Source organism: Pithys albifrons, chromosome 5, assembly GCF_047495875.1.
Source record: "Pithys albifrons albifrons isolate INPA30051 chromosome 5, PitAlb_v1, whole genome shotgun sequence".
Taxonomy (NCBI): Eukaryota; Metazoa; Chordata; class Aves; order Passeriformes; family Thamnophilidae; genus Pithys; species Pithys albifrons.
Window position 1 is genome coordinate 70,790,425 of NC_092462.1, and position 21,784 is coordinate 70,812,208.

The following is a 21,784-nucleotide window of genomic DNA, read 5'->3' on the forward strand; positions in this document are numbered from 1 at the left end:
GAAAACTACTGAGCAGTGGAGAATTATTTGTCTCAACACCAGGACGTGACTTAATGTTTTGGGTGGTCCCGCGGTGTAATGGAGAGCACTCTGGACTCTGAATCCCAGGGTCATGAGTTCCAGTCTCAGTGGGACCGTCCCGTGGCAGTTCAGTGCCTCCCTGCTATCTGATCCCGTCACATCTCCGATGCTCAGCAGGGTCAGCCCCGGTCAGTACCGGGTGCTGTGACAGTCCCGAGGCCAAGCTCGCTCGGCCGTGGCAGATGGACCCTTAGGACTTAAACGGTGGGGCCAGTTCTGCATACGCTGTGCCTCCTCACCTAAAAAAAATCCACTGTGCAGGCTGGAAGGGCACACCCACGTGGGGGAGAGAGAGCCCTTCCCAAATCTGCGTTCGCGATGTCTGGCCATCCATCCATCCATCCATCCATCCATCCATCCATCCATCCATCCATCCATCCATCCATCCATCCATCCATCCATCCATCCATCCATCCATCCATCCATCCATCCATCCATCCATCCATCCATCCATCCATCCATCCATCCATCCATTTTATGTTTTTTGGCCGCCTCTTTGCATTTCCCACCTCCCCCCCATCGGGACTACAACTCCCAGAAGGCTCCGCGGCGCCGCTTCCGCCGCCGGGGCGCGCCGCGCTGGGGCCGCCGCCGTCATTGCGGACGGGACGATGTCTCGCTGTGGCCCCTCCGCCGCCCGCCTGCTCTGCCGCCTGCTCCGCCGTGAGTACCGAGCCGAGCCCTGCCCGGGCCCGGGGCACTGCCGGAGCCCCGCCGGGGGTGGGGAGGGCAGCGGGGAAGGGCTGGGCAAGGTCACGGCGGAGGGCCCGGCGCGGTATGGGGGGTGTCCCACCGGGGCCGGCGCTGGGGCGGCACTTTCAGCGGGTCGATTGTAAAATATAGAAAATTTTGGCGTGCAGGGTGGGCGGCCACAGGGATGGGCAGCAGGGAAGGTTGTTCTGTCCCCGGAAAGGCTGAGAAGGTCAAGGGCCAGAGGAAGGTGTGGAGCTGGGTCTGGGCGGTGAGGAGAGGCCTTGAGGGCCCCGAATTATACTCCGGTTTCAGCAGAAGGTTTGGTAAAGTGTGTGTTGCCTCTGTTAGTGTAGAGCACAACCTGTCCCACACTAATACTTCCACCTTGAAACATTTAATATTTGTTGTTCTGAACATCACAATAAAAAATAAAGTGCTGCTTTTTTCTTTTTTCTTTTTTTTTGTTTTTTTTTTGTTTGTTTCTTTTCGCTGTGCTTTTTTTGCTCAGTTAATGCTGCATTCTCCGGTGAAGAGATTTTACAAGGGCTTGTAGTGAGGAGGCAAAGGGTAATGACTTTAAACTGAAAGTGACTAAGTTTAGATTAGATATTAGGAAGAAATTCTTGACTCTTGAGGGTGGTGAGGTGCTGGAACAGGTTGGACAGAGAAGTTGTGGCTTCCCCATCCCTGGAAGTGTCCAAGGCCAGGCTGGACAGGGCTTGGAGCAACCTGGGATAGTGGAAGGTGTCCCTGCCCATGGAGGGGGGTGGGACTGGATGGTCTTTAAGGTCCCTTCCAACCAAAACCATTCTGTGAATCAATGTGGGTATGCCTGGTCACAGGAGTGGCTTCTTGGAATCTAAACTTTGGAATTTGTGCATTAATTTGTTTCTCACAGTTGAGAGTCAATGGACAAACTTAAATTTACTTCACTTCACTGCACACAAAGTGTTTTTGTCCCAGTGTGATGGTGGTTGCAGGTCAGGGTCTGGTAACATGATCTCACATCTGTAAGCTGGTCTGAGTAGTTCCTGTGGCACATCTGCTGTCCAGTTGGGTATCCATTGCTGCCTCTTATTCTCCATGAGCAGGAGCTGAAAACTTTTTTCTTTCTATACTATTAATTTCTGCCACTTCAGCTTTTTGAGTTGGCTCCACTGAGCCTGATGAAAATTGGTTCTTGTGGAGGGGAACAGATGGGAGTGTTGCACCTTCCAATTTAGCTTAATTTGTAGTCCCAGCAAAGCTACCCTTGGGTGCAGTTTTGCGTGTTAAAATCTCACATTATTCCCTTTACAAATACCAGTAAGAGATTCAGGGAATAGTTCTTAAAATTATTTTCAGGGGTAGAGGGGAAAAAGAGTTCTAAGTCGTTCAAGAAGTGTCTTTTAGAAATTTCTGCAAGATGAAACAATCCTTCATTGGAAACTTTAGTTTGGTTTGATAGTCTTTAAAAAATGTTTAAAAACTGTTGAAACCTGAAACTTGGACTTTGTACATGCATTTTTACTGACAAACAATTAATATCTGCTTCTCTTAGTGATTTTAAACCCTGAGTTTCTGGTGCATTCTGTTGAAAAGAGTTGTAAACTGTATTTATGTTGGTGCATTGCTGAAGGAATTTAAGTTGGATATCAGAAAAAAATTCTTTGCAGAGAGAGTGCTCAGGCATTGGAATGGGCTGCCCAGAGAGGGGGTGGATTCACCATCCCTGGAGGTTTTTCAACTGAGATTGGCCGTGGCACTGAGTGCCATGATCTGGTAAAGGGACTGGAGTTGGACCAAGGGTTGGACTTGATGATCTCAGAGGTCTTTTCTAGCCCAATCCATTCTGTGATTCTATGAAACATGTAGGATGTGTATCCCAAAGGTGTGGATCAGGAAGTTGGGAAAAGGGAATATGAAACATGTCAATGACTGATAAGTGCTGCTCAAAGGTCAGCTCAGAGCACTAATTGTGTATGGACAGAGCCAGGAGAGTCCTGTGCTGGTCTGTACCAAACTTAGAGGAGTCCTTGTAGGCATTTGAACTGATTGGAGAGTCAGGATTAGGGATTTCATGTCCTGGGCCTGTTAGAAGGCTTTGGAGAGCTCTTAGATTAAAAGATTACAGTAATTATGTGACTAACCCTGGCAAAGGATTGCTGCAGAAATAACAGCCCAAACTGAAATATTCCTTAATTGTTTTTATGTCAACAGTGTGGAGGGAGGAAAGCTCTCAAACCTTTCCCTGCACGTTGTTAGTGGAGGATACACAGGGAAAAGCAGCTTGTTGGTTTACAAGAAATAGGTGTTTTGTGCTGAGAAGGGATTTCTTGGATACAAAGGAAAAATGTGTTGAAAGGGCTGAAATTTTTTGAATGTCCTTTCCCATTAGTCCTAGTTTTGTTTTAATGTGATAGATGTAGTATAGTCATTGCATCTGCCCTTTACAGCCTCAGCTCCTATTTCATGGTCACAGATTGGGGTTTCCTTAACTAAGAGGAATTTGGCAAGGGAAGGGTGAGAGAAGAGAGGCTGATGACTGATATCTAGAAATCCTCTGAGAGCGTAATCCTCTTAAACAAAGGGCTATAATATTTTCAACAATCCCTCAAGAGCATGAAAATTTCTTTGTCAATAAGGATCATCTTCTACTAATGTAATTGATACCCTCAAGGATGAATTCTAGAGATGGTTTTATGCTCTTCTGTGCTGTCAGAAGCTCCTCAGGACTGTTCCTGCTCTGTCCTCACATTTGTAGGCAAGGGAAGGAGAAAGGAGATGGTCATAAAAGTGCAAATTAAACATGTCCAAAATATCGAAAGGATTTCTTAGAAACAAACTGAAGATCTGTAACTGATGAAAATAAAGAGGGAGGTGGGATGTGTGAGTGGAGAAAAGGACTTCTGACCATTTTAGGTAGTGCTCCCTGTACCTCAGCCCTTCCCTGAGTTTCCCCTGCTGTGGCCTCCATTTTCCCTGTTTGGTTGGAACCCACATAAGTTGTTGTAAGGCTTTTTTCTTTCTTTGCTCAGTTAGTAGAAAAGGAATATCTTCCCCCATCTCCAAGTTCTGTAGTTATTTCAAGGAGAAATAGGGAAAGAATTTCACTTACAACTTTTCAATTTCCTGGCAATGTAGGTGTCAGCTCAGGTCCTTTGAGAAAGAAATCTACTGTTTCACCTCACTTTTATACTGTGCTCCTTCTATGAGCACCCTCAGGTGCTACCTCAGCTTCCAAATTTCACTTTTTTGTGGTCTGAGTTAAATGAGGGTGATAAGGAGGCACTTTGATTGGATTGCTGTCCATAGGAAATCATACAGGAAGACCTGAAAATAACAAGTTTTCAGCTTTGTATGGTTTGAGTGAGGAAGAGATTTAGCCCTTAGATTTAGCCTTAGTGTGCTGCCACCTGGCTTGCACAAGCCAAATAGGCTGGGGGTTGGACTGGATGACCTTTAAAGGTCCCTTCCAACCCAGTATATTCCCTCATTCTATGAAATGTAGCATGGGTTGCATCATTTTAAGTGAGATTTGTGCCTGTGAGGTCTTGCTGCTCAAGCAGTGCCTGAAAGCTCGGTGTGAACACTATTTAAGTTCCCAGTGTGCTTTAAAATACCTTGTAAATGGATCAGTTTTCTTTTGAACTTGTAATTTCATGTTTGGACTTCGTGATAAATAATAGGATATTTTTCCAGAAAGGCTTGTTAGTTGTAATACACAAGTGAGGTTAAAGCATTTCTTTAGCTCATGGATTGTGGGTTTTTTTCCTGAGGTAAATGTAGGTGGATTTTTCTGCTTTGTGAACTTCAGTGAGTTCTGGGCTTGGCTGGGAGTTCTCTGAAGTGCCAAAGTAACTACCAGCAGTGTGTGTTGGAGTAACTCTGTCCCTTAGTTTTTAGTAAGGTTTCTTTACTGTAAAACAATTAGTGTTCCATATACAGGCTTATACCCTTTTGCTAAATTTAGGTCTTGCTCTGGATCTCCCCTGAAACAGCAGGGGTTTGGTATTTGAGCACTTTTCATAACTGCCTGGTTATCCTGTTCAATGGCCAAAGTAGGTCCTGACACAGCACATCTCACTTTTTTAGCTTTGTAGAAGTTAAAGTACTGGGAAGCCAAAATAAATGTATCTTGTTGTTTGTATAACTTTATTTTTAAACCACTAACTGTGCACAAGAGAACAGGGGTGTGGCAGAAATGAAAAGTTTGACTGAGAAAGATTATCCAGTCCCTTATTTTATTTTTAATACTCTTCAGATTCTAAAGGTCTGAACTCCACTGAACATAGTAATATTATCTTAGAACTCTGGTTTGACAAAATAGAACATTTTCCCCGTGCTTTTGATAAGATTTGGATCTGATAAGACTTGTCCTTATGCTCTAGGACTTCAGCTTTGCAACTTGGCCTGGAATTTAGACTTGTGCATTAAAATAGCATCCCCAGTGGGTTTGGCTTTTCTTCATTCACAGTTGAAGAGCAAACTGGTTTTTTTTTTTTCCTCCAGTCTTCATGAAGCAACATGGATTTACACTCAAGGACCCAAATTTGTTCTAGTAAAAGCAATTGTCTGAAGGGTTTTGGAAATTGTGAGGCAGGTCCTGGGTGGAAGCTGAGACTTGGTTTCTATTTCTGACTCGTACCTGCTGTGAACTTAGGCGTGCCATTCCCACTTTCCACCTGCTTCCTTCTCATCTTGTATCTGTCTGAACTATGTAAATTGCCAGCTGCTTGCACCCAGGGATTGCTGTTTGTGCCACGTGGAGCAGAACTTCATCCTGCCCCATGCCCCTGCTGCTCCTGCTGTGCTGATAACTGGGACAAACCTTTCTTCTGCAGGCAGGGCCAGCAACAGAGTAAAGAACTGGGTCATTCCTCTTTAAACCCCCCCCAAAACTCAGACTTACCCAGCCCAGAAACTGCAAGGTGATTTTTACGGTTTTTTTCCCCTTAAATTTCTTTAAAAATGTATTGTTCCCCAGACATGGGCCCCTGCTAAGCTGCCTCTCTCTAGAGAGAGCAGACAGCTCAAGCCTTTAGCCAGGCTTTTCTAAACCAGCTGTATTTTCTCTGAAGCAGGGCCATACAGTAATGCAAGAATCAGGCTTTCAACAGTAAATCCATATGAAGCCTAAATTCTAAGCTGCCTTTTAGATATCAGTGCCTAAAATTTTTTTTGATAGCTTGGAAAATGCTCAAAAGCTTTTCATCCTTGAAAAATATATTTATAAAGTGTTCTGAAAAGTGGGAAGCAACAAACTTAAGCTTTCAAAAACATGTTTTTGTGTGATTATCAATATCTGAAAATAGATCTGGAATGGACAGCTGAACTGGGAGTGCAGAATTGCTTTAAGGTACAGAGAAATGAGTGACTATTTGTTAGTTTGTCAACCACAAAGAGGGTGTGGAGTCTCCCTCACTGGAGATATTCAGGAACTGTCTGGATGCAATCCTGTGCAATGTGCTCTTGGATGACCCTGCTTGAGCAAGGAGGTTGGACCAGGTAACCCACTGTGTTCCCTTCCAACCTGACCCATTCTGTGATTGTGTGAATTTTTAAAATTTTTTTTCCACAGTACTGAAATTACTGAGTGGTGAATGTGTGGCCAGCAATCATCCCTCTTATTTTGCAGGTGTGTTTGTCAGTGGTGCAGCACAGACACTGTAAAACTTGGATTTGAATCAGTTTACTGTTATCTTTTTACTCTTTTCCCTTGCAGGCCCATTTCAAAACATTCATTCCCATGCTCCTGGAAGTCCAGACTGTTCTCCCCAAGGTGGTAATGACTGTAAGAGGTTCTTTTCAAGGGGGGTCATCCTTTGCTGTTCTCAGGGTTGGATTTCACCCAGTCACACCTTCTGCCTATGAGGGATTGCCTGAATGGCTGGGATCAGGCTGACTGATGCCCTGCTCTCCTGACACCATTCCAGCTGTATCTGTGCCTCTTTTGCCTCTCCTTTGCTGGGGCCAGGCTGCTGTTTGCCAGCTGTGTGTTTGAGTGGATGCTGCAGTGCATGTGCAGAGCCTTCCAGCCTTGCCTGGGAAGGCCAAGTCCCCTGCTGAGGATGAAGACTATCCTGTGCTGTAGCTGTGGCTTCTCTCTTCCTTCCCACAGCCAACCTTGTAACCCTACTCATTAAATCTCAGCCTCAGGCATATTTCTGTAGAATCGCAGAATGGTTTTGATTGGAAGGGATCTTGAAGACCATCTTGTTCCAACCCCCCTGCCATGGGCAGGGACACCTTCCACTAGCCCAGGTTGCTCCAAGCCCTTTCCAACCTGGTCTTGGACACTTCCAGGGATGAGGCACCCACAACCTCTCTGGGAAACCTGTTCCAGCACCTCACCACCCTGAGAATAAAGATTTTTTTTCTAATATTTAATTAAACCTGCTCTCTTTCAGTTTGAACCCATTCTCCCTTGTTCTGACACTACATGCCCTTGTGTTGCCCGATCTTTCCTGTAAGTTCCCTTCAGGTACTGGAAGGCCACAATTAGGTTACCCCAAAGCTTCTCTTTTCCAGGCTGAATAATCCCAATTCTCTCAGGATTTCCTTATAGGAGAGGTGCTCCAGGTGTCTGATTATCTTGGTGCCTTCTCTGGACTCGCTCTAATAGGTCTGTGTCCTTCTGGTGCTGAGGGCCCTAGGGCTGGAGGCAGCTCTGCAGGGTGGGGGCTCACCTGAGAGGGGGCAGAATCTCTTTCCTCAACCTGCTGCCCACACTGCTTTGGATGCAGCCCAGGATACAATTTGCTTTTGTATGGCTTTTTGTAAGGATTTCGTATGAATTTTGTCCATTCCTGCCTTGTATTTCCTGGCATAACAAGTTCTGTAACAGTATTTGTAGATAACATTGTGATTTAGGTTAAAACCCTGCAGGTCAGCTAAAGTGCACTTTTACCTTTCTGCTTATAAGTTTGCTGCATGGAAGTCTGTGTCCTTCTCAACTGAGCTTTACTTTATGTTGGTCTGCAGTTGAGGATCTGTTGCAGCTTCTAAAAAATTGACAGGAGGTTGTTGGAGTTAAGTCCTGGATTTGCCAGCATGTTCTAAGAACAGAGTAAGGAATTTAGATTTAAGAGTAGCACTGATGTCTGTAGACTGTTTCTGGCGTGGATTGATTTTTCTTCTCACATTTTTTTGAACAGAAATAAAGCATAAAAGCAGCATAGCACTAAAATGTAGTTTGGCAAAAGTACTTGTGGAAGAGTCCTGTGTGGTTCTGTCATAGAAATGTGTATGTACATGAATTGTAAACTTTCTGCATTTTTTTACTCCATCATATAAATTGTTGTAATTCTTTTAGTGAATTCTGTGCATCAACAGTCTCTGTTGAAAAATACCTTCCTCCTTTTTTTCCCACTTAACAGCTTTTTTCCTTTCTAAAAAATAAATATCCTTCTCTTGTTCAGGCATGCCTGAGTAAGGGTATGGAACAGTCCAGGGACCATGATTGAGAATTCTTATTTTGATTTCAGCTTCACTTTTTACTTCCTCAGATCTCAGTTGATGAAGTTTTAAAAGAGCTAAAGGGCTATATAGTAACATACTGGTGTTGGTTTCTGTATTAGGCTTGTGCCTTCCCAGATTCACTCTATGCATAAATTAAGGTTTTTATGTAAAAGACTTGAAAGGAGTAAATAATTTCTAATCCCCTCAAAACTCTGGTGTTTGAAAAAGCAATGGCAATAAATACAGCAATTAATACCAGAAGACCCTTAATTCCTCCTCATCTCAAGGTTTCTCATGTGGTAACATTCTATGCATTTCTTTTTTAATCATTTAATGTCAACATACCTTTCCCTTCACCACAGATGCTGTCATTCTCCTGGGATTTTTGATACCAGCACACCCTGTGCTCTTTTTCTGCAATTGTGTTGTGTTATTTTCTTTGGTCAGGTTGTGAGAACTAAATTGAAAACCCTTCTAGTGGAATATCTGGAGAGGTGTGTTTCTCACAGGCACGAGTGCCTTTCCAGCAGTGATGTCTAGGTGCCTGCAGCTGGGAATCTGTTAGAAAAAGATCTCTTGCTGTCTTGTTGTACTTGGCATTAGGTTTTACCTGGGCTTAGGGACCCTTGAGGTCTTCAGTTCTCTCCCGTTGTCTGGTCTGAACTGTGCTCTGTTCACAGGAGGTGTAACAGTCCCTGTGTTGTAACAGCCTCTGGATATCGGGATTTTAGTTCTGCTTTGCCACTTTGCAGAATTTCTGAGAGGGCTGAGACACATTCATTTGCAAATGAAAATAGTTGTTAAGAAGTTGTTTCTGTTTGTCATTTGTTGTGAGGTATCCTGATATTGAGTACTTGATATGAGACATACCTCCCCTGATTTCCAGTAAAGGGGTAATCACATGATAGGATGAACTACAGGTATTTAGTATCTTAGAATGACAGGCACTGAATGCATTTTCAGAGCAGAAAACATGAGGTGCTCATGATCTTTTGATACAAGCATTAATCGATACACACTTACCTGATAGGACATCTTTTGATGAGAGTCTGACAAAGCAGTGGATTCATGGTTTGTGCTCTCTTCTCTTTTTCTCAAGTTCAACAGAATGGAGTCCGACACTGCTCCTACACAGCATCCAGGAAAAATCTGTATGTCAACAAAAGCACAAAGGTGATCTGTCAGGGTTTTACAGGCAAACAGGTATGTTTCTGAATTGTTTCTTCTATCACTCTTTGAGTTCAGAAAGTTAATTGCCTGAAAAATATAATAATGTATGAAAGGGATTATATTACTGGCTTTGTCCATCTCAATAGGAAGTTGGACTTCCTTCACCATCAGGAAGGTTCTTCAGCACTGTAGTTTCCTTTTTTTGGCCAAGTACTTGTACACAAGCTCAAAACTTGATTTGGGTCATCTTTATTATAGTACTTTTCATTTTTGTTCTTCATTTTGATCTCAAGACTATTGTATACAGCTGAAAGGGTTTCTTGGTAAAAGATTTGCAAAAAACTTGCAAAAACCTCACCATTTTAGAAGCTTCTCTTTCACAAATGCATTTGAGTATCAACGCCTATGAATTAAATTTCAGTTTTTATTTCAGGATATTTAATAATTTCCTCAGATTCACTCTTAGACAATTGCAAGGAGAGAAAGTTGCTTTTGTAAAACTATCAGCTAGTCATGGATAAGAATGCTAGTTTCTTCTGTTTCACTATAGTGTTTGTCATCTGCCAGACTTGATGTGGACAGTAAAATGTGGCTGCTGTGTCTGCAGGTTTATCAGCAACACACAACAAAATATCCTTCAGCATGCAACTGCAATGCTCTGATATAAAAAAGGAAAAGCAGAATATATGAGCACATTCTGAACTCATTTAAAACATGTCTGTGCATTCTTTCAAATACCTGTATATGTGAAGTGAAAACTTGCCTTCTCATTGTAAATTTAGGTGCCATAAATGGCCTTCAGAATTAGAGGCAACATAAAAATGTTTGGTTAATTTTATTTGCTTCTACATGTCTTTTAGCTTCAATTTTTCTCTCTCTCACAGGGCACGTTTCACAGCCAGCAGGCGTTGGACTATGGCACCAATCTAGTTGGAGGAATTTCTCCAGGGAAAGGGGGAAAAACTCATCTAGGTCTGCCTGTGTTTAATTCTGTGAAGGAGGTAATTTGCAGCAGTGACTGGAGGGCACACAATTTAATGCTGCTGAAGGGCTCCTTATTTTATTGCTCACGCTGAAGAGACAAATATTTGAGCCATGGATGTCACTGGGCAAGGAGTGAAATAGAAGCCTTGTGAAAGAGGGACCACTCAGTGGGGTCAAGTACAAGTTTGGCTTCTGCTGTGAAGTTCACAAAGTCTGGATACACTTGCTTTATGCATGCAACTAGTTTCTGATTGATTCTGGTGTGTATGATGAATTTTTAGCAAACTTACTTTCTAAGAGTATGATGGTGATCACAGGGCAGATCCTTTCCAGACAGTGGTCAGTTCTCAGTTCCTTACTTGCACTCCGTGTGTCCCATCTTCAGGGAATTTAACTCTTACCTTGATCATGGTAAATTAATAGATATCCATTTACTTAATTTATGCCTGAGAATGCATGTATTTTAAATAACTACTTGTCAGATATTCTCTCCAGCCCCACTACATACGTGATGTGTTTTTTGTTATGTCCACTGTAGGCCAAAGAACAAACAGGTGCCTCTGCCACTGTGATCTATGTCCCTCCCCCGTTTGCTGCTGCTGCCATCAATGAAGCAATCGATGCAGAGATGCCCTTGGTCGTGTGCATCACCGAGGGGATCCCCCAGCAGGACATGGTGCGGGTCAAACACAAGCTGGTCAGGCAGAATAAGACGCGGCTGGTGGGCCCAAACTGCCCTGGAGTCATCAACGTAAGTGACTTCTGCGTTTGGCCCAAGGCTGAACCGTTCTTAGTGGTGGCTTGAATGTTCCATCTGACTTCTCCCACTCTTTCCTTAGCCTGGAGAATGTAAAATTGGTATCATGCCTGGTCACATTCACAAGAAAGGAAGAATTGGTGAGTTTTTGAATATTTATGCGTCATGTAGAACTAAAGTTTGTTACTGTAGTGTTCTTCCTCATGAAGCTGGGCACATCCTGCTCTGAAGACAGTTAGTGCACTGTAACAGCTTGTCTGCCCTCAGTTTGTAAGTGAATTTTGGCATTATCAATCCTGAAGACCAAAATCAGGAAGTCTTTCATAACAGGCAGTACTGATGGTAGAGGCAAAGCAACTGGAAGTTTCCTTAGGTTGTGTTGTTGACTTTGTGTCCTCAAAGGAGAGTCTTAAGGAAACTTCCATTTATCTTGGGATTTGAGAGGACTAAGCTTCTCAGTGCTATTCCTTCCATCAGCTTGGCTCCTTAGGACTAGGATCCTACACCTTTTTTGAGCTCAGTATTACAGCAAAAAGAATAGATTACAGACAAGTTTATAACAACATGATAGTTTAGAATATTAAACCATCACAAGGGGAAGTGACAGATACACCCAGTTCTCAGGCAGTGTAGTTAAGGGCAGAAAGGCAGTGACTTGTTCATGTTAGTTACACACAGGGTGTGTAATCAGTTGCACACCCTGTTGCATGCAAGTCCCTTGTCCTGCCTTTTGTCAGCTTCTTGTTGTAAACTATAGAAATAGCAACTGTTGATATTTTTAAAACTAATGCAGTTCAGGAGCTATGGAGAAAATTCTTCCAAAATGCAAATTTCTACTTAAACAGAGCTTCAGAAACACTGTTGTAGACAGCATATGCTGTATATGTTTCCTGTCTGCAAGGTAACCATTTTAACTTAAACACAAGAAGTACCCTTAACAACAATACTGTTTTTTAATGGTTTTTTTTTGGTGGGAAAGCCTGTTCAGTGTTTTTGAACTAGGGGGACTCTGCAATTTTTCTAGCATGAGAAACTATCTGTACCACTTAACCACTTCTGACTTGAGAATAGACTGCCCCTAGGGGAGTGCTGGAAGGTGTGTTAACACTCATGTTATACCACCAACTTTTAGAAGTGCCTATAAATGTGGAATTGAAAAACCACATGGCTGCAATTATGCCCTTTGTAGAAACCATCAAGACATTGCTCTGACTGTAAAAGGCAACATCAACCAGTGTTGCCCTGAGCTCTCTTCTGAATCAAGGATCTGTTCAGATTTTCTAAATATCTACAAGAAATGTCTTGTAGTCACAAGTTATTAGAATCTGAATGCAAGGCATGTCAAGTGCAAAGGAATATTTTAAATCCTGAATCCAGTGGCTCTGACATTGCTGGAAATGTTTTCAATGGTCTTTGAAGGATCAAGGAATAAAAATGTAGTTTAGCCATCCTCCCAGCTTCGTCTAACACTGTGACCTTTGGTGATGTACTTCCCAGTTTTCTATTACTGTGAGGCATCCAAGAATCATCTGAATATACTGTGATGCAGGCTATAAAAATAGCTACAGTCTTTGGACTCTTATCTGTAACTTCTCTGGGGCAATCTGATCTTGTTGGTAAACAGGAAGCCCTTTGCAAGTGTAGCAAGAAAAGCCTTTGCTAGTACACATCAGGCATTGGAATAGGCTACCCAGAGAGGTGGTGGATTCACCATCCCTGGAGATTTTTAAATGCAGATTGGCCGTGGCACTGAATGCCATGATCTGGTAAAGGGACTGGAGTTGAACCAAGGGTTGGACTTGATGATCTCAGAGGTCTTTTCCAACCCAATCTATCGATTCTGTTCTATTTCTCGATTCTATCTCAGCTGTCCAACAGTATAAATATTTGATAAAACTAAGGTTAGTCTAGTGGTGTACTGGATCTTCTGTTCATGCAATATAGTTATTATATTCCTTGTTAGATGGCTTGAAGCCGATGGAAGATGATGTCTGTTTTTCCTGGAAACCTCTCCTTTTATGGCATTAGCAGAAGTCTTAGCTTGGAAAAATTAACAGAAAGCCATGCAAATATTTTGCCCCTGATCTAGGCTCTGTGTTACCTTCCACCCTGAATTTAACACTGGAGTTGTGGTCTCTTATAATATTGTCATGTAAATGCCAAATATATTTTGTAGAGCAGCAACAAATAACCTGAATAGTGATAACTTGCTTTTGTGCAGTATATTTCTGTTCTGGAGGATCTCTTGTGTGCCTGACCATGCTGGGGATGTGATTAATACAGAATTCTTTTGTCAGCTGCTGAGTTGCAACTCTGCATCACGTTCAGTGCATCAGCAACTTGCATACAAGATAAGAACTATGTTCTTCTATTCTTTTTTCAGTTTTCTTTCCTGGTGAGGCTGTAGCATAACAAATTCTGTCTCAGCCAGTGTTACTGATTTCCTTAGTCTGTCGACAATTATATGTCAAAAAGCGACAACCAACAAGTAATACACATAGAATCTTATAGAGAGTTTTCATGTTTTGGCAAGGACAGCTGGAAAACCTGGCATCTGGTGTTGTTTATTGAGGTGATTTTCTTGAATATAAGAACAGCTACCTCCAGTCATGTGCTTGACTGTTAATATTGAGTTTAGCTTCTTTTCTTTCCTCAAGGTATTGTGTCAAGGTCTGGAACCCTGACATACGAAGCTGTTCATCAGACAACGCAAGTTGGCTTGGGGCAATCTTTCTGTGTTGGTAGGTTTCCTTAGAAACAGCCTGTTGGACCTAGACTAATCTGCTTTTTCTTTATGAGAATAAATCAAAAATAATTCCTTTTTGTGAGTGTAGAAATTGATGAATGGCAGTTGTGTTGAGAAATGAGATCCCTGTATACTGTGAAGAGTATAGCCCTTCTTTGTTACCATTTCCAGATCAGGTTAATAAAAGCCTGAAAATCAGCTTTGAACAGAGAACTGCCAGCAAATATGATATCAAGTTGGAAACAGATTTTCCCAAGAAGTTTAATATTATAAAGGGATGGGCATTTAGTTGAGTATGTTAATTAAATTCAGTTTTCTTACAGCAAAATTCTAGAGTTGGGATCTTGATTCTTCTGTGTCCATAATACTTTGTTTATGGTCTGAAAGGTGAACGTTCAGATATCAAAGCTTTCTGTAAATTGTGGGGGAGATATTTGGAGCAGGATTTTGACACAGTATGACTTGGGAAGAGCATTCAGAGCTGCCTCTCTTATGAGCCTTAGGGAATACTCCTCATGTTGAAATTTTTTTTCAAACTTTTATCATAATGCAATATCATTATCTTGAGTTAATATTTTTCCTGTGGTTTTAACTTTTTTTTCAGGGATTGGAGGTGATCCCTTCAATGGAACTAATTTTATTGACTGCCTTGATGTCTTCCTGAAGGATCCTCATACTGAGGGGATCATATTAATTGGGGAAATTGGAGGAAATGCTGAAGAAGATGCAGCAGCATTTTTGAAAGAAAATAATTCTGTAAGTCTTAAACATGTTGCTTCCAGACCCCTTTGTAGTTAACCAACTTCTTTTACCACATCAAGAAAAACTCAGTTCAGTCTATACTTCCAAAACCCCCTCAAACAGTCATACTTTTATTAAAGAGAAAGAGTTGAAATTAGAAGCTTTGTCCAGATTAAATCTAATGGTTGGACTTGATGATCTTAGAGTTCTTTCCAGCCGTAATGATTCTATGGTGGTATGATTCTGTGAACTGGAGAGCAGTGTCAACTTTAGATTTTTATTCCTGTAACAATTTTTGCAGTGAACTTTTATATTATTTTTTTATATTATACATGGCTCTGTAGAGAGCTTCTGGTTTATGGTGATTATCAGGAGAGAAAGTGTTCCACAGTCTTTAAGTCTTTTTCTTCGTGTTGTCTGAAGGACAGTTGGAAACAACCATTGTCTGATTGTTTAATATCTTTGCCTGACTGGTTGACCTTTAAATACAAAATAGAAATTCAAAAATATGCCATCTGAAATTGCTTTTCCTCTCACCCTACCCCACATAACTGGGTATCTTCTGTTTCTTCCCAGGGCCCAAATGCCAAGCCAGTGGTGTCGTTCATCGCTGGCCTGACGGCTCCTCCGGGCAGGCGGATGGGCCACGCTGGAGCAATCATTGCTGGGGGAAAAGGGGGAGCTAAGGAGAAGATTGCAGCCCTTCAGAGTGCAGGTGTTGTGGTCAGCATGTCTCCTGCTCAGCTGGGCAGCACCATCTACAAGGTGTGTTTCTCAGAAATTGGTACATTTGCTCATCCAGGGCAAGAAGCCACTTCTCAGAGAATACGAGTTGGGAGTGGATCTCTTGCCCAGATACTCTGTTGCTCTGAGCTTGGTTAAACAAGAACTCTCTTGTATGAATGAGCTGAAATTTACTACTTAAAAGATGCATACATACAGTTTTGTGTGATACTGTTTTATTGAAAACTAAATATGGCAAAATAGAGATTACATTTTACTTTCAAGTGTAGCAACTTGTTGAAATTGTCTTCTGGATGCAAAGAACCCAAATTAATTTTAAATATGAGAACATTCTTTGTAAGTAGAGTATTTGAGGAAGGAGAGCCTTGGCATTTAAGTCTATTTTAAGTACTAATTCAGAGCTATGGTTGAATGTATACAGCTGAAAACTGAGGCATGGAATGGAAATATTTGCATTTTCCTTAATTCATATCCAAAACAAGGAAATGCTTCACAGCTAGAGGAAATGCATAATTCAGCTATGTTAGGTGTTTTTTATTTCCTGTGGTGACTGCATAGTACACCATCTCCACAGGTTGCTTCTTTACTTCTGTTGTATTTTTCTTTACAAAAGTGAAAATCTTAATTTTTTTTTTCTTCTCTGGCTTGAGTCCTTTACTGTAAGGATTCTGCTGCAGTTCTTACACAGAACTGAGGGGTTTTCAAGCCCATTATGTTATGCCTGAGAGCAAATGGTTCCTTGTCAGTGTTGCAGTTTGAGAGGATGCACTGACTGCATTCTGGCACTTCCATAGCTGGCTTGTTAATGTGAGGTGTGAGACTGCTTATTCCTCTTTCCCCTAACTTGCACACTTTATGCATTTTTTATTTTAATTTTTAATTCCAGTTTTTAATTCTTAAAATCAGATTTGCTAAAATAAACACAAAGTAATTAAAAATAAAAGAGTAATAAAAGCATTTTCTTTTGTTTTTCCCCCCTGGTAACATCTGTGTGCTATTTGCAGGAGTTTGAGAAAAGGAAATTGCTGTAAGAGAAGACACTTTGGAATACTGTCTCCAAAACACCAGTGCAGCACCCAGGCCTCTGCTTACCTTTTGTCTGCTAATCTTCAGTTGCCCAAATGACTGATGCTGGTCCATGACATTGACTTGGAAGCCATAAACCTCCTGGCTAAACCTGTTCTGATGTCTCCCTTGTTTCAGATGTTACCACCTCCTTGTAAATCACAGCAAATGAATAAATCTACTACTAAATCTGACCCATCTTTTGAATTCCTGAAGCAAAGCCATTTCTTCTGTTGTCATAAACAAAATCGTTTGTAACTTAAGCACTGCCCATTTTTAAGGTAAAGTTGCCTGTGGAAATGCCTTTAAGGATCAAGGCACTGACTTAATGCACATACTAACACTTTTTTTATTTTTAAAACATCCACTCCCACTCCTTTGTTGCTGACAAGTATGTTTGAACAACAGGCCAAAGTTTCCGTCCATTAAACCAAAGCTGCTGGATCTGAAGGGATTGCTTGTTGATCCATGTAGCTGGATATGCCTGAGGTCCAGACTTTCTCTTCAAGGCTGATTAGCCATGCACAATGCAGTCCTCTACTGGCAAGGAATTTTGTTGGTTGTGTATAGAGATGCAATTGTTATTCACAAAAATTATCTAATTTCACATGCAAAATATATATTCAAAATTGTCTGTATCTGTGAAGGTGATCTGGTCTTTAGCTTCCATTATCTTAATTTCCACTTAACTAGGATGGCATTGCTTGTGTACTGAAATCCTAATAACAATGGGACACAGTGGAGGAGAAATATTAGTCTCTGAAAAAAGAACATAATAAAGTAACTTTCTTGTTAACCACTCCCAGCACTGTAATGGAAAACCCTCTCTTTTTTTTTAACCTGTGGAAATAGCTCCAGTATTGTGCCTATAAATAAGTGTTACAAGTTTTATCAGGATGGACTAAACCCCAGATTGCTTTATATAGAGGACTGAAAGTTCATGTAACCTGGCACTTGTCTAAAGCTAACCTTGTGTTCCATAAAGGTGCTGTTCTGAAAACTTGGGTCGTTATTTATTATAAAACTGTTGTTAGTTGTCTTCATTGAATCCCTGTGGAATTTCTCTTCCTAAAGCAAGCAGTAGGCAGGTGTCTCAGTGCTGATATTTACAGTTCCCAGAGTTAAACCCTGATGAAATACATAAAAGCTCATATCTCTGCTGCACTGAATGTGTTTTAATGCACTTTATATATGGTCAAGCACCAGTCAGATGATCCAGGCCTTAGGACACAGAGACCAGGTACTGTGTTGTTCACCCTGGAGTGATTTACTCAAATGAACCTGACACTCACTGGATGGCTGAAGGCAGGATTGAGCAGTAAATCATTCGATAAAGTCTGTGACAACGGATAAGGGTTTTTTACTAGATCTGCTCAGTTTTCTGATGGTGCCTGATTTAATCTGGAGCAAAAAGATTGAAGGGTGCCCTTTAACTAGAGAAATACAGGTGCTAAAATATCTCAGTCTGTGCAACAGGGCAGTTCCTCACCAGTGAGTGTCAGGGTATTGCAGTTGGTCATCTTCCGAGCCTGATAATCACAGTAACCCATCATGGTGCTGTGCTGCTCCAGAGCATGTCCTTTGGGATGGGTGATGCTTCCTGAGGAAATGCCCAAATTTCATCCTCGTCACCACTGTCATGACAGATGATCTTCCAGGGCAACTGAGGTGTAGTAAGTTTCCTGCTAGGGATTGCTCCTTGGAAGCGCTTCTAGAGGCACCAGCTGTTTTAGAAGGCAGCCATAAACTCCAATGATTGCTGCACTCTGAGAAAGCATTTCTTTGCATCTTGAAATTTGAGGATGGGTTTAAAAATTCATCCTTGATTCCAAGGTTTTACACCAGTGTCTGGTGCCTTGGCAGCTGCCTGGATCTGTTCCAGCCTTGGGAAGCAGTTTGTACTAACCTGAAAATGAGTATCACCTGAGGATGGGGAAGTAACCTGACCTTGTCTGATAGAAAGGCTCAGTCTATGCATTTTTCTCTTGCTGCCTAAAAATGTGCACTTGAAAAAGATCAGCTAATTAATGACGGTGTCTCTTTGGAAAACATATTCACATCTGTTTAGTACCATATGTTCTTGTGAATAAATATTTTGGGTAATATGATCTGGAAAATCATTACTTTTTAAAGGCAAAATTTAAGTTAGTGTTGACCCTTAAACCTGTTGCTACTTTAGAAACAGTGCTAATGTTACTGTTCTCAAAGTTTTGTGAAATAGTCCTTTTTTTTCACCCTTGATCTACACTTGGCAAGGATGTCTGTCCATAAATCACTTTCACTTCTGAGAGATCAATTCTACAAGTTCATTTTGGTCAGGGAAATTTATTTCCATGCTGGTTTTCTTGAACAAAGAGCAGTATGTAGACCCACTTTTTTTTTTCTTTTTTCCTCTTACTGGACAGTATTTGTGTTTGGATGATCCCTAACACTCCTTAGTATGTGCTCCTTGAGTTTGATGTTAGTTTTTTTGAAGTTGATTAGAGAGGCTGGTCACACTTAATGAATATTGTGCCTTTTGTGGGTCTTAGAATGTTTTCATGGCTCATTTTTTTTCTTCTGTGTTTATGCTGTTTTACAGGATGAGTGTTTTCTTATGTAATATTTTTGGGGAAGACAGAAGTGTGTTACTGTCTTAGAATCATAGAATGGTTTGGGTTGGAATGAACCTTGAGGATCATCCTGTTCCAACTCCCTGCCATTGGCAGGGACACCTTCCACTAGACCAGGTTACTCAGCCACTTCCAACCTGGCCTCTCTGTACCTTTGTCCTTAAAATGATGCTCTGGTGTGAGATTCTGTGTACACATGAATAAGAACAGAAGAAAACATTGATGGCAGTAGGTTTGATCTCATAAGGTCTCCTTTTTGCACTGGAGGTGGAGAGAGAAGAGGCTACTGAAAGATTGTCAGGTCTAGGTTGCCCAGGGAAGCTGTGGCTGCCCCATCCCTGGAAGTGTCCAAGGACAGGTTGGATGGGACTTTGAACAACCTCGGGTAGTGGAAGGTGTCCCTGCCAATGGCAGGGGAGGTTGGAACTAGATTGTCTTTAAGGTCCATTCTATGATTCTTGTTTACCTGGGTTTTTTTGTGGTAGATTGAAATTCTGTAGGGCCCCAGCACAGTTGCTCTTAAAGCCAGACAGCTGCTGTATGGAGACAATCTGGGTGGTTTTAACTGAATCAAAGATGCAACCTAATTTTGATATCAAACAATAGATTTCAGACTTCAAGGTGAGGAGAGGAATTCTTATGGACCTCACTAGTGTGTCAGGTGGATTAGAGGCTGTGCTCTGGGATAAGGCTGCTGATCAAGGAGACTCAAAAGTTCCCACAAATCCAGGTTGCCTGTCAGCCTGACCTCTGCTCAGATTCACACCTTGGTCCCTGGCAGGGTCTAGTGATTGGATGCCCTGGTGTCAGGGCAAATTGGGCCAGAAAATGCTGGGACATGAGCCATGAGAGGCAGATTTCAAGAGGTTTCAAGAAGAACCTCAGACTGACTTCTGTACTTATGGCTTCAAAGCAGTAGCCAACTTGTGATCCCCAAAGAATAAGGTGTTGAAACTGTGGAATTATGTCTCATGCACTCAGGATAATTTGCTCAGTTTACCATCTCGACCCTCCCTTTCTGGCTGCCTGTTGAAGGTCATGATTACATTACAGCTTTTCCTAAGAAGGGCTGTCTGATGCCGTGGGCAGGAGCCTGCAGGTGATACTGAAGGTGGGAGTAGGAGTTGTGCTGCAGTGGATACCTGGCAGGCAGCAGGTTCTGGGTGTTTTACACAACAGGCTGTTCCTTCCGGAGCGTCTGTACAGGACTGGGAGTGCTGAGACAGCCTCCAGCTTTGGGATAACAAGAAATAGCTAGTGAAGAGGGAAGAGTCCAGGTTTGATGTTTTCCACAGATATTTTCACACCAAAACAAAAAAACCCCCAGTCTCTTGGATATCAACTTGCAGCAGTCCAGTAGAGATTAAATGAAGTTTATACTGCATGTCTTTGGCCATATTGTTAAATAATTGGTTTTTTTCTGAATTATTTAATGAGGGGTTAAGCTGTATTTCTGTATCAGAGATAAATATCCCAGCACAAGGTGGTGCACTTGGTCTGTACTTAAGGCTGCAGATTATAGTTAAGGGAATTGCTGTTTGATTTGCATCCCACCTCTGCTCTGTGCAGCCCGAGGCACTGAGGAGCCTTCACAGAGGGCTGATTGAGGTGAGTGGTGTGGGAAGCTCAGTAAGGTATTTCACAATTTAGAGTAAGTAATGTACTATCTCAAATTTATCTGCCTCTTCCTCCTTTTCTGTCTGCACTGTATGATGAGCCCTGTGACTGAAGGTAATGGAGATGATTCTATGATAATGGAATTAAAACTGTTAAGTACCATTTTCAGGGACAGGTTACTTTGATATGTCCCCTGTCCCCACATCTCTGGGAATTTGGTTGAGTTTTGAATTGACCTGAAATCAGCATTGACAATTTAGGAAAATTTCTTGACTCTGAAATGCTGGAACACTTTCAATTTTCAAAATTCAAATTTTCAAAATCATCCCATTTGAACTCGAGGCACAAACAGGATATTTTTCTATAAGTGGAAACCTAAGAGTTTTGCTTCAGTTAAAAACTTCAGGAAACTTCCAATCTAGGTTTTCTGGCACATGATGTGTTCAGCCCAGTATCTGCTTAACCTGCTGACCATCCATAGCTCACTCTCTGGACTCAGACCCAGGCAGTTCACTGCCACTCAGAGCATCCAACAACGCTCATTAAAACTAACTTGGCTTTCTGCAAGTTACATGATCTCAAAAGAAAAGGAAAGAGATCACTCTCTGTTTACACAAGCCACATAAATTTATAGAACTGGGAGAAAACCTGTTTTTCTGTGCTGTAATGACTAACCAGATGCAGCAGTGTTTGTGCTGGGAGTAGGTTGCAGTAGCCTATAATGATGTCTGTGCTGTGCAGATACATAATTAAGGGTCTCTTAAAACCTGTTTTATTGCTGTAAAAGACAGCACAGCAAATTTATAGTTTTCAGCACATCTGTAATGTTACAAGATAGTTGCTTTGAAAAACCACACCAGCCTCCAAACCTATTCATTTTCATTTGCCTTTTTGCTCTCTAGGTGGCAGGTTTTGACTCCAAAACATGGTTTTGGTTCCTGCTCTGAACTTGGACTCAAAATCTGTGAGAGAATAGAAGATGAAAACAAGCCACTACTACTGTATTTTTTCTGGGTGTTAGATTGATTTATAATCATGTCCTTTTTTGTGAGTTGGAGAGAGGTATTAAAGAACCTGCTTGGTTTCCTCCCAGTGTTCTCAGTACACCTGTGATGTTGAAATTTCTTGTTTCTC

General features: G+C 41.7%; 1 protein-coding gene across 1 annotated transcript; it reads left to right on the forward strand.

Moving 5' to 3' along the window:
* The first annotated feature begins 647 nt into the window (after positions 1 to 647).
* Positions 648 to 17,469, forward strand: SUCLG1 (succinate-CoA ligase GDP/ADP-forming subunit alpha). The gene is made up of 9 exons (XM_071557034.1): positions 648 to 744; positions 9,314 to 9,417; positions 10,269 to 10,385; positions 10,907 to 11,119; positions 11,208 to 11,265; positions 13,783 to 13,866; positions 14,476 to 14,627; positions 15,189 to 15,377; positions 16,361 to 17,469. The coding sequence occupies exons 1-9, from the start codon at positions 693 to 695 to the stop codon at positions 16,385 to 16,387; spliced, it is 996 nt and encodes a 331-aa protein (XP_071413135.1). The 5' UTR covers positions 648 to 692; the 3' UTR covers positions 16,388 to 17,469.
* Positions 17,470 to 21,784: the final 4,315 nt, after the last annotated feature.